The 13,847-nt window shown below is 42.3% G+C and overlaps 1 protein-coding gene across 7 annotated transcripts in view; it reads left to right on the plus strand.

The window, feature by feature from the left end:
- The window catches only part of mef2cb (myocyte enhancer factor 2cb), a 94,869-nt gene that overhangs the window by 57,567 nt on the left and 23,455 nt on the right, over positions 1–13,847 (plus strand). For all 7 annotated transcript variants that reach the window (XM_041787166.1, XM_041787170.1, XM_041787171.1 and 4 more), the window contains one exon: positions 3,216–3,419. In XM_041787166.1, coding sequence (XP_041643100.1) covers positions 3,216–3,419 — 204 coding nt within the window. The remainder of the gene's footprint in view (positions 1–3,215; positions 3,420–13,847) is intronic.

Genomic DNA, 13,847 nt, shown 5'->3' on the forward strand with positions numbered 1-13,847 from the left:
ACCACCTTGAGCCATCAGGGGCTCTCACACACTTTTTTGAATACATTAATGGCCCCAGCAGAGTGTGTGTCTGAGTGAGGGGGTTGATAACAGAGCTGGGCCGGCAGCTAGCTATGCTGCATTTGCCCTGGATGCCTCTTGCATCCTAACACCGCGGGAAGACAACACTTCTCGTGTCCTGGTCCTGAATTGTCCGCTCTGACCTGAAGTCCTGTCGTCTTATTGTCTCATTCATGTACAGCTCATGCGTACGCTTCATATTTTGGTGTAAGTTGGATATGACAATTAATCTTATCGTCACAAGATGCCTTTTGATCCTGCAGTGTTTAGACTGAGTCTTGTTTTTTTACATCTCAGTATGACTGTGTAAATGTCAGCATGGTATTTAGAACCCAGGGGAGTTTTTTTTTCTCTGCGTACGCCGTCGGTGAATCAGATGAGTGTTTGTGCCGTGGTATACAACCTGACATCGCACACGCCAGTTTGTAGGGAGTCAGAGTGTCGCGTCTCTGGTTTCAGCCTCTGTTGTCTGACACATGGCACGGCGTGACACGCTGACATCACTGGAAAACTTTTAGGTGGGGAAGCAGCTCCAGGATCCTGCAGTTTATGTGGGGAGGAAAAGAGAGAAGAGAGGGGGTGGAGGAGAGGGATAGTTTCAGTTTCCCTGGTGCATCCTGGGAGATTTGATTTCAGGAAAACCAAACCGATCTATCAATATCCATTCAATCCTATCTCCTCTTTCAGACCTGGGAGTTGTGAAGAGAAAACATGAAGGGCAATGCATGATAGAGTTATGCCATAAATCTATTCCTACATTACCCTAATCGACCGCACAGAGAGATCTCTCTGTAAGGGCGTTTTATAGCCTGCAGTTAGCGTCTTCATTGTTGTATTCAGAGCATGTTTAACCAAGTGTTGGGTGGTGTTCCTTCTGTATTTTTTGGCCCACTTAAGTGTCAGAAGAGGATAGACAAACATGCAGTTAATCAACAAACTGTGATCATTAGCTACCAGCTGGGCGCAGATCTGGAACGATTTCCTCTGTAAAAAAAAGCTTTGTCAATACAGATCTCTCATGTAAATAACACACAGTCACAGAAGAGAATCAAAGAAAGTTCAATATTAAAAAAAAGCAGTGTTGCTCAGAGAAAGAAGCTGGCAGAGGCACTTTTTTCCCTTTTCCCATACAGCCAAAGAGCTTACACACACATGGCTCGGAAAAGAAAGCAGGTGCAGCTCTCTGGAATTAACTCACTTTCACTGCTCTAGTTTTCATCCAAACAATAGAGGAATAGAGGCTGTTCTATTTTGACAATGTGGCCACTTGTATGTGCGCATTATTAAAGATACCGGTCTCGAACTTCAAACACACATTCAGCCACAGACAGAGAGAAAAAGGCCCCATTAGATGAAACAAATTTGTGGTTTAAGGCGAGTGCAGCATCACTTTTCGAGCACTTATAAACAGCTTGAAACCCATCCGTTATTAATATCAATGGCCTCTTATTTGCTATGCGAAGCGGTTAATTGGACAACACAACTGAAATGTGTTCAGTAAAACCTCAGTGTTTTTTTTTATAGATGAAATACTTACAGGTATGTGTTTCTTTTATTCTGAAATAGGAGGGGGAGTGCAGCTCTCAGGCCAAAAGAAAGGGACTATTTAACATGATGTTTGTTTAATGATGAACCTCAGCACGCTTTGATGTACAGGCAATAACTGATCGTCTTTACCGTTATCTGTCTGAGACACAGTATTTTCAGTTCCCTAAATGCAGGGCCAGCTTCTTTTTTTTTTTTTCTTTTTTCCTGGTATGGTGCATGGACTGTTACAATCAGGGGGTTTTGAACCAGCTGCAGACTTCACTTTCCTTTAAATGTGATGTCCCTGAGAACGGCTCATTTTAAAGACGAAAAGTTTTGTGGCCAGGTTTCTGTTTATTTCTTTGGAACAGACTTAATATATGGAGGGTGGCAGACTCAAAACCAAGAAAATATTTGATCAAATTTGTAGTAAAAAAAAAAAAAAAAAAAAAAAATCATTACACCTATTGTGCCACATACACTCAAGATCAGGGGTGTCAAACTCAGTTAGACCTGACCCACAAGATCATATCATATTTTTATTATTAATATAACTGGCCCAGCAAATGAGGTCTGCAGATTTCAACTTTAAAAACATAAACTTAACCTTGATGGTTTTAAACATCCTTGTTAAGTCAGAAAAATATGAAAAAGTAAAGAGAATTTTGACTTTTCGTTTCATATTTTGATCTTTTGAATTCACTTTAACTCATGAATTTGAATTATCTCTTAATTTGATCTTCTCAACTAATAACTTTGATTCTAAATCTAATATTTTGTCATTTTAGACTCACAATTTAAAATTCTAAGTAATATTTTGACCTTTTAAACTTATGATTTTAAACTTTATCGCACATTTTGACCTTTTCAACTCCTAAATTTGACTTTTAATCCAATATTTTGAACTTTGAGACAAAAAGAAATTCTACTCATATTTCTACCTTTTAAACTTATGATTTGTACTTTTATTTCATATTTTGACCTTTAAAGCTTATTATTTCAACTTTCTATCTCATATACTTGCCTTTAAAAAACTATATTTTGACTTTTGATTTCATGTTTTGCCCTTTTCAAGTAATAAGTTTGATTTTTTACCCCAGATTTTGAGCCTTCAAACTTTCTATTTTGACCTTTTTTTAATCTTAAAATAATTTATCATCAGTGACAATTTTTTCCCATAATTCATTACTGGTGAAAATAATGTTGACAGGTTATGGTTGAATGTTGAGCCTTAATTCAGAACCAAGCCCCCACTGTGATTGAGATGACACCCCTGCCTTAGATAAACATTGTTTAACAAGATAAATAAAGCCTACATTACTTATTCTTAAGATATTTTTAAACAGCCACTGGGCAGGATGATTTTACTGGTTGGAAATGGCATGTATTAATTCATACATTTTCTTGACCCACTGGCAGATTTTTTGCTTATCAAGAGCAATTCAGGTCTTATTCTTAGCCTGTGACATCTTGAAAAAGAGTAAGATATTTCTGACTAGAAATCAAACAAAGCCTTAGATTTGCATTCTTGCAGTCTACAACTGTTTGATTTAAATTGCAAAGAAATCTTCAATCTCACATTAGCTCATCATTATCCTTCAATTTCTTTTCCTCCCTTTCTCACCCAGGTGACATTTACAAAGCGAAAGTTTGGCCTGATGAAGAAGGCGTACGAGCTGAGCGTGCTGTGTGACTGTGAGATTGCCCTGATCATCTTTAACAGCACCAACAAGCTGTTCCAGTACGCCAGCACAGACATGGACAAGGTCCTGCTTAAATACACCGAGTACAACGAGCCCCACGAGAGCAGGACCAACTCCGATATTGTGGAGGTGAGTTACAAGAAAAAACTCAGAAGGTGCACACACATGCGCAGATTCACACACACTCATGCAAACACACTGAAACGCACTCGCAGACAGATGGTTACAGTGTTTGTGACTCATTCAGCAACCCTTACTTCTCTCTTTGAGGCTTCACACCTAACACAGTGCAAGAAATAATTGCTCCCATAGTTTGTCTGTCTTCCCCAGGGGTTCAGTCCCAATATCATTGCTTTAAAAAAGTCTTTCAAGACCCATAATTTATTATCTAATCACAGAAATATGTTTGTTCAAGCTGCGTTTTGTGTACTTTTTACCACCAAAGTCGTACCTTAGCATTGATCTGGATCTTTGAGACCCTCCCCTGTGGTGTCTAATCAGCAGCCCCTTCCTCTGGTGCCTTGGCACCATGGATGCCTCTTAGACGAGGATGTAGCTCTGACTGGTTTTGGACACACGTTGCCTGTGTAGCTCGAGGCGATGTTAAACAGTGCTGTCAGGGCGGCCAGTAGGCAAGTCGATAAAGCAGGAAATGACGCTGGCACCCTCCAGGATCCTTAAGCTCTCAACGTGAACCTGTTATGCAACATTCACACAGTAGCTCTAACAAACCTGGTGGGCCAAACACACAAAGAGGCAGGCAATGCATTCATGCAGAGTTTATCCCTTTCTCTAACACACACACTTCTCTCACACCACGCCTGATTAAACTGCACCTGTCCCACAAAGCAACATTGAATAAATCATATATTTTAACTGTCTGAAAATGCCACACATTGTTAACATTTATACAAAATTTTACTTAAATCAAACACAGACCTATTTTATGATTTACATTTCATACAAAAATGCATTCATAGAATTTTTTGCATTATTCATGCTTGCCTGTTACTCAGCATTAAGCTTTATTTGTAATTTTGGACCACTTATTTGAGTTTTTTTATCTTTACATATGCAATCAAAAAAAAAACTTGTATTATTTTTTTTCGCATCATTAACCCTAACTGATTGCATATGTTTTCCTTTGTATTTCTTGAATGCATGCTGATTTTTTCACTTAAGAGTCACCTGCTAGCAGCATAATGTTGATCCTTTGTATCACCATGGACATGTTTTATGTACGAAACCCTCCCTCTACAATGACTAAAAAGATAGAAAGGAAAAACAAGGACAGGTAAGACGTAACATGTATCCTTAAATCACATGCACCTAGCTGGCTGGCCGCTCTGAACACAGCATGGGAGATGTTTTTATCTTTTCGTTCGGGTGTTGCTGGGCTCCTTGCCCGCCTGTGGATGGGCAGGCCCACGGGGAACACTCCTGCTTTTCCAGATGGCACTCCGCACCTGACTACAAACCTTTTAAATTTACACATTACACATATCAATGTCTTTGGAAGAGATTTTACGTTGCATTATCCCCATGCTTTATATAATTACCCTATCCCTCATCTCATGTTTGAGGTTAAAAAACAGCGTAAATAAAAGTATGGCAGCATAATGCAAACTTGAGAGTGGTTTGCTGATGTCATCTGCTGTTGTTCAGTCGCCATTTCCATTTGTAGTCAGATATGTAGTGTGTTAATGCAGCTCATACATCAAGTGAAACCAGCACTCAACATATGAGTGACCTTAATGATCAAAACAAAGAGACTGAATGGGGTGCATTAACATGGACAGTGTGTGGAAGCACCTATAAATCAGCAGGCATGGTATAAATGCTTATTCTTTATTTGCCGCCTAGTTTGTGCTCTTTCTCCCTTTCTATAATTGAAAATTTCCTGCATTTTCTACTTCATTATTAATGTGGTTGAAGTTTAAAATTATTAACTTGGGAGTATTTTTAGACATTAAACCAAGTCTGTTACATTATGTCATTTTTGTACATCTAATAAGCAGTAAAGCTGTTAATGTTTCCCAAAGCTTATTTTGAGTCTTGTTATGCATCAATATGAATTGCCAGTTTGAAAATTAATCGTATCCATGTATATCAGAAGGGATAAAAAATAATACCCTCTGCATTATATAATTTACATTAACCCATTTTACATCCACTCGCACCCCTACTCTTCATATAAGCACTCCTATCTGTAATGCAGCGAGCTCTTCAGCCTCTGTATAGTGAGTGTATTAGCCTGCCCCAGCTCAACCCATGAAGAGAGAGCTGTCACATGTTCCAACGAGTGCCTGTGACGAGAGCTCCTCGCTTTGAAGCTCTCTCTTTAGCTGTGTCTCCATTAGCGAGCAGGGGATGGCTAACGTGTAAACAGCCATGTCAGGGGAGGATGCTAAAGAACCCGGTTGGAGGGGGGGCCTCTGCCTACACTGTGATCCCTGGAGTACCCCGAGCGACTCGCAGTGGGAGAAATCGATCTGAAGAGGCCTTCAGCCTGAGCCACAGCGTGCTAACGGGATTGGCCACAGGGCCGACAACAGCACGTTTCCAATGGGGCAAGAGGAGGGTGTGTGGAGTGGGGGGAGGGCGTTTGGATCTCTCCTGCCGAGTCTTGTGTGCCGCTGCTAGGCTACGTCACAGGTGCAGGAACGTGGGAGGCTGGTTGAGTTTAGGGGGGAGAGCGGGGCGGACTTCCTGTTGGGAAGGCAGGATGATGATGAAGAGGAGGAGGTCAAGAACTAGGAGAACAACTAGATTTAAGGGTGTAGATTTATCAAAGTTCACCCTGAGAGGAACATTAAGACCTTAAACATGGCATCTGATGTGTGACATATTTAATTCAAAATTTGTAGAAAGCTCTCGCCTTTAGAAGTATACAAACTGCCTTCATCTCTCTCGCTCTGTTGCTGTGGCGCCTGAAGGTGTAGTGGGAGGAGAGGCAGAGGTAGGGGAGCGGAGCTCACAGTGTGGGCGGCTGGCATAGAGGCCTGCTACATTAGCAATAAAGCTCTATGTAATTAGCATGTCTTTGGTTGATAATTAGCGTTGTTGAGAGAGTGGCACTGAGAGTGTTGCACAGCCTCTCTAGCTACTGCATGTTTACAAGAGGCTGCAGGGCTTTCTCTCTCTCCCTCACTCATTTTCTCTCTGTTTTCTCTTCCTTTATCAGGCTATTCATTGAACATGCATAATCCCTCAGACTTTTTTGCATTATGTTGCATCCAGGCATGGGTCAATGGCTGTACAAGCGCATGTGAGAAACAGAAATATAGAGATAGAGACAGAAGAGTGGTAGGAGAAGGTCTTGATGACTCACTTGAAAACAGTCTCAGCTGGGAATGACACTTCCACAAATATCTGTGAAAGCAAAAGACCAAGAAAGCAAAGCTAACCCTTATCAGATCAAAAAGAAGCCTTGCTAATCAAAGCTATTATAGTCACACTCACTATGCATGACACCTAGAAACCCATAATAACAACATAAATACACTGAAAAATACAATAAATACAGCCGGAGTCAAAGCGAGAGCATGTTTTGTCTGCTTCCAATTTATTTCAAGCTAATGCACAGCCATATAAGCCACTGAAGTCCACTAAGAGACAGTAATAAAACAGGTCATCAGCTGCTAAACAAGTGAGGCGGTTCACATAATTAATGTTAATTGTTTAAAGAGACATCTGAGCCAGTCAAGGCAGAGGCAGACCCTCCATCACTGGATGTCCGTGTCATCCTGGCAGGCCTCTCTGACTCTGGCTCCAGATAAAACAGTCCAACATGCAGATAGATTTCCTATACTTGCGCTCTGCCAGGTCAGTTTCCTGGACATGTGAACGGCATTAAGAGCCGTGTTGGGAAATGACAAGAGAAAAGATCCATCTCTCTCTTTTTCCCCCCCTTCACTCTCTGCATAAGAACACTCACTCTGAGCTCTTATTGGTGATTTATTATTATGCCAGTGTGGGGGTTGTTAATTGCAATAGCAGATGAAAGAGTCTTTTCTTTACCCCCCCCCCCCGCAATGATTGCAGAACAAGCCCAAAAACCTAAGCAGCAGAGTCGGCTGGTTCTGGCTGTGATTGAATGGCCCCAAATCCAACAACACTCCAGGGCTGTGCCAAATCCCTCTTCCACAATATATTTGTTTTCCCCTCATTGAAAGAAAGAACACAGGTTTGTGAAACAACTAAAGGGGTAGTGAGGGAGCTGTGATAGGGAGCAATATCCCCTAAATTCCTGCAAATACCTCAGCTGGAAGGAAGCTGGGATGCTTTAATATTTTTTGTACTGTTTTTGTACTTACAGTAAGAGCTATTTTGCATATCCACACACATATAAAGGTGTTTTTGGCCTGTGTAAGTGTGTCTTCCCTGCATGGGTCCATGTGTGTGTACATACTGGTGACAATTGGCTTGAACCCTGCAGAGCTGACGGCATTGTGATGACCTCAGCCAGCATAGCGCTCTCTGATGCCATTGGCTCAGGTATCACATGGAACGGCACATGGCTCCTGGTACTGAGCTGACTGCCTGCTCACCTACCTGCCAGAGGAGAGGCCGTTAGCCAATCCCATTTCCAGCAGATTAACCTAATCTGAAAGTTCAGCTCACCCTGTAATCTTAAACAGCAGCAGCGGGGATCTGCCTCCCCACATTTTCCTCCTGCGACTCGTTTCTTTTTCTCCTTGCTCTTCCTCCCGTCCTCACCTAGAAGTAACTATTGAATGAGAGAGAGGAGGTGGCGAGGAAGAGGGATGGACGAGTGCGAGGAGAGAAGAAAGGGAGGGAGGGAAAGAGGGATGGAAGGGAGGAAGGCTGGTAATTATTTCCAAAGGTCATTCTGTTAATGACTACCCGCTTGGCTAATGAGATTCAGCAAAGCTCCCTCACCATGTTTCACCCTGCGTATGTTTCACCCGTGTGCCGAGATGTGTGAGAAGCACAGGTGTGATTTCAGCCCAGTGACAGTCCACTGGGTGGAGGGAGGGAGGAAGCAAAGGGAGGGTGGAAGATGTGTGGTAATGAAGAAACATAAAGTGGATATGTCGGAAAAGAAAAGGTGGAGTGCAGCAGCAGTGCACAATGTTTCAGTCAGCCATAAAACAGGATTTTCCCCAGATTTTGAAAAACTACACTGTGTAATTTGTCTGACTTGAGACCATTCACCCAAAAAATCCCTTTTTTCCCAAATCAAAAACATTTTTCTCTAATTTCTGACAGTCAACAGGACATGTGATCCCCTCTCTGAAGTGCCAGTGTGCTCATGTTCTGCCTTGCTCTTGTGAAAATATTTTCCAGCATGTGTGCTATTCTGTGTGCTTATTTAGTTTCTAAACAGCATGGAGAACATTAGCCTTAAGGAGTTTTCTGTGTTGATCTGCTCACTGAATGACTTCTTCTCATAGCTTCTCAAACGCCGTATAATTACTCTGGCTTGAATGCCTTTCACTAATTTCTCCTCTGCGACTTTGACATGTGTCTGCGTCCAAGAGAAATAAGAAAGTGGTATCGCATCTCCTGTCTCACAGATGCCCAAAGTGGTTTAGAGTGGAGTCATTCGGGAGGTTTTAGGATAGGGTGCATGTGGTGCAACATGAAACGGAGGTAGAGGGGGGGTGGGGCTTGTCACAGCGATCACAGTGCTTCAGTGTTTACTAGTGGCCAAGAGATTGGCTTGTTTTTCCTGGTGAGCTGAGGATTAAAGGGCGAAGCTGCTTTGACTCGCTAAGTAAATTAACCCTGTGACATTGGCGAGGGAAGAGTGTAGCACTTTGTTAAAACAAAGACTCTCATGACAGTTTGGAAACATCTTAACATCGAAACAAAAATTTTAGCCAGTGTATTGTGTTGGGATAAGATTCTGTCTGTATTTGGAAATACTATTTGCACACATCTACAGCTCAGTGGTTCCTAACCTCCCATTAAGTCCTCCCTACTTCTATCTAAAGCTGTTTTCACAGTGTATATTCACAACACCTGTCTTTACACCTTGAGACATTCATACTGATATCACAAAGGCGTGATGTTGCATGTCCCTGTCTGTAAATTCACAGTGTTCTGGCATTGTGGGACAGTGACAGAGTATAACACAGTGGGAGCTCTTAATACACATGCAATCAAGACATGCACACTCACAACGCTGCGATCACCCGCTGGCTCTGCTGATCCAGTTTTGGCCTCCAAATAATACTTGGAGCCAATCAGTCTATGACACTGCTGGGGTGTTATGAAGCCCAGGTTACTTTAATAGCAGCCCTCAGCCTGTCTGTATTGTGGAGTCTGGTGTTTCTCATCTTCTTCTTGACAGAGACCTCTTGACTTCCCCAGAGATTCTCTTTGGGGTTCGAGTCAGGCCAGTTGGCTGGCCAGTCAAGCACAATAATATCATGGTCAGCAAACCAGTTTCTGGTAGTTTCGGCTTCACTGTGGGCAGGTGCCAAGTCCTGCTGGAAAAGGAATCATTATCACCATAAATCTCTCAGCAAATGGAAGCATAAAGTGCTCTAAAATCTCCTGGTAGATGGCTGACAGTGTTTACTCTGGACTTGATAAAGGACAGTGGACTAACAGCAGCAGATAGCATGGCATCTCAAACTATCACTGACTATGGAAACTGAAAACACTGGACTTCAAGCACATTGGATTCTGTGCCTCTCAGATCTTCCTCCAGACTCTGGGTCCTTGATTTCCAAGTGAAATACCAAATTGACTTTTATCTGAAAACAGGACTATCGACCACTGAGCAATTTTCTATTTGTTTCTCCTTAGCTCAGGTAAGACGCCTGTAATGTTACTGTGGTTCAGGATTGGCTTGACACAAGGAACACAACACTTGCAGCCCACTTCCTGGACCTGTTTGTGTATGTTTTGCCTGTTTGGCTCTCGATCCACTGACTCCAGCCTCAGTCCACTCCATGTAAAAATCCTTTGAATCTGCTTTGTTTGACAGTCCCCTAAAGGCTGAGCTCATCCCTGTTGCTTGTGCACCTCTTCTTACCACATTTTTCCCTTCCAGTCAACTTTGCATGAATCAGCTTTGATACTCTGAGAACAGCCTGCCCTTTCAGCAGAGACCTTCTGTGGCTTTCCGAATTATTGTCTTCTGGACGACAGTCAAGTCAGCAGTGTTCCCCATGCTTGCAGTTGTGTGTACTGAACCAGAGTGAGAGAATGAAGGCTCAGGAAACCTTTGGACTTTTACACAATATTCTAAAAAAAAAAAAAGTATTGTATTTCACTTTGTATGAGATGAATCTAGACTATATGGAAGTCTTGCTTTTTGAATTAAATTAACGTTTCATGAGATTGTAATATTTTGAGATGCACTAGTCCAGTATTGTAAGATTCTCAATGTGTGTATGACTTCACCTTGGGCTGTAACAGTATGACGTGATAACATTTGAGCTTCGTACCCAGCATGACATCACAAGAATATGGTCCGGTGTTTTCAGTGATAAATCTATCTTTTCTGAAATAAGCTCAACATTTTTGACCAACACATAAAGGTTTTTACAACAAGACCTGTTCCTACGCTGTCTAGATAGAGTGCTATAATTATTAAAGTGATATGGCCAGTATGACAAATGTGCGAGAAAGCCTCATGATCACCTGAGATCTTTGGCTCATGGAAAAGAGGAACATGAAAAGAAAAAAAAAAGGTAAAAAGGTTCATGTTTGATATCACAAGATGCAGATGACCTTTAACTTGCCCACTGAGCTGACTGTGAGTTTTATAAAGTGAATTTAGACATTAGGGCACAATGGTAGACTTATTTTACATCATTTGGGCTGCAAGGAGACGCTACAGTGGCTTAACCAAAGTGTGCTGAAATGGGCAATAAAGCATGACATTAATGTGCTTATTATGGACCTTAATCACATCACAAGTAATACTGACAGACCTACTTGTTATATATAAAACTTCAACCTAATGATCAAAATGTCATTTATTTCACCAGCTTAGGTGTCCTTTTGTCCTCCCCCTTTTCATGTCTGCTCCTTTTAAACTTCCTAATGAGCTGTTTTTCCTTTTATGCATAGAAAAGAGTGGCGGGACAAAAAGCAGACCACAAAAACACAGTCGTCCATGTTTCCCCCTACATGTATCCACTTTTCCTTTGCAGCCCTGTCACTGGCTGCTCAGCTCACCACATAAAAACTAGTTTGTAAGATGGTCAAATTGAAGCCCCGCCCTCCAAACACCCACCACCATCGCACACTTGTATTTGATGTACTCTTTTGCTAATAAATGCCTCCAAAAGTGGTCTAAAAATAGCGTGTGGTGAGGCTAAAAATAGTTGCCTTGCCGGCTGTCGGTCCTTTGCTGGGAGAGGGTAGAAGAATAGGCCTGGAATCTCTCTCTCTCTCTCTCTCTCTCTCTCCCTTTCTCTTCGCTCCCTCCCCTCGTTTTGTTTGAAACAGGGTGGGTGGTGGTTGTTTTTGTATCAGAACAGTGAGTAAGCGAAGTGTCAGGCTATTCATTCAGCCTCCGTCTCTCTCTCTCGCTCTGTTTCTGTGGCTCGACCCTGAGGAGTTGCCCTCAGCGACCACATGCACAAGACCATTGGTTTGAGACCCTGAGGTGCCCATAAACATTTGATCTCTGGAATAAAGGCGCCTTTTATTTTAATGTGCTTGTTTTCATCTTCTCAAACTTTACCAAACAGAGGCTTCCTGTCTACTAGTTTGAAAAAAAAAAAACACATTTGGGGAGAGTTATATTACTTGTGTCAATAGAATAGCAGTACATACAAAAGACACATGACTAATTTATTCTCCTCATAGAGCTCAACATTTTCAGTTTAAAGCTTTAGACTGGCACACATCTGTCTACGGCGCCAGCCTCAGACATAAAGTGAGCGAGTTTACTGAGTTCCTATTTTATAGACTATACGCCGCTTCCACTTTTTAAGAGAGGCTAAAAGCAAGATGACAGATAATGTGCATGATCTAAAGGCTGAGCGTTTTATTCCACATCAGACGCCTGCTGCCCAGAAAAGCAGAACCTCAGACAAGAAACTAAGTAGCACTTGGATCTCAGTCAGAGGTGTTTTTTAAGGTCAATATGCCGAAGCGGAAGTCTGAGGTACTCCCACAACAACAAAAAAGAAGCTTTTTTGATATAAATAGACTTGCTTGAAATGTGCCAATATGTGGTCCCTGTGGTGTGGAGCGGTGAAAAAGGCAGGCCACTTCTGAGGCCAAAGAGGCGAGGCTTTTCCACTACACAGCCCAGAACAATTCACGCCAGCCATTAAGATGAAATGATGCCTTGTTCTTTGAAACTATTTGTGGAAAATACAGAATAATGAATAGCTATTTTTGTACATGGCATTCCCTGCCCCAGCCTGCAGCAACCCCCCCCCAACCCCCCACCTCCTCCCCTGCCATGGTGGCTGCTGCTTTGGACAGGGTGTGGAAACTCAAGGTCACAGTATAGAGGTCAAGCGGCTGGTCATTGTTACTTGAGGCCTCCCTCAGGGTCCCTCTTCCTGCCATGGCACTAGGCGATAAGAGACTGAGAGACAAAAGACGATAAGTGACGATTGGTGGGGGGACAGAGAAGGAGAGGAGGATGACTGGAAGGGTGCTTGAAGTTTTACCACCCTGAGAGAATTTGGTGAATTTGTCACATTGTTATTATCTGATCATAGCTTGAATAATCCAGTGAAAGGCTTTATTGATAATGTCACACTTCAGACATGTGTGACACTGCTTATATGGCATTACTGTGTAGAAATATGTGAATGTTTTCCACACAATTTACCCTGTCCAATTGATTTTTATGTTGAATCAGATACACATGTAGACACATGCTTATTCCTCTGATTTGAATAGAGCTGTATTATGCAACTAGAGTGTAGATGGGATGAAAGATGGGTCGGTCGAGGGTGTAGACAGAAGTGCCCTCTTTATTCAATTTCACTGAGCTGGCATTGTGTCTCATAATGTCTATCTGGGTAATTATACAGTGTAGTGACTAGTCTGAATGACCACTTTGTTCCCGGGGCCGGGATGCTGCTGTAGCAAACAGTGTTGGATTCTGACATGTGCTTAGTGTTTGTCTATTCCATATGGGAAACACTGCACCATCTGGTATTGTGCTGCGTCCTGGCTAGCTAACACTGTCGGTCTGTGAGTGGGCTCTCGTCTGCAGCGCTCTCCTCTTAATGGTGATTTTAGCACATGCATTATCACAATGTTTGCAGAAATGCGAAGGAACCTTGCGGCGCACAACACCCTTTGTGTCTTTCTTTTGTCCCCCCTACTTTCTCTAAATACTTCATTTTGTGCTCCACTTTTTAAATAAATCTACTAATCCTTAGACAGCTAGTAATCACAAATTTAGATGCCGTTATTACTGAACACACGACCACTTTGCCCAGGGTTGATGGATCCCAGATGCCAGCCTTTGATTCCTGATTATAGTGCAGCAGGGCACCAGGAGTGAGGGGCTTCAAAGCCAACCAAATCATTGAAAAGTCATTGATGCAATCGTTTTTCAACCAGTGCATAGGGATGCACAGATGATGGAGGGGACAGGCT

This window comes from Cheilinus undulatus, linkage group 5 (genome assembly GCF_018320785.1).
Source record: "Cheilinus undulatus linkage group 5, ASM1832078v1, whole genome shotgun sequence".
In the NCBI taxonomy this organism is placed as follows: Eukaryota; Metazoa; Chordata; class Actinopteri; order Labriformes; family Labridae; genus Cheilinus; species Cheilinus undulatus.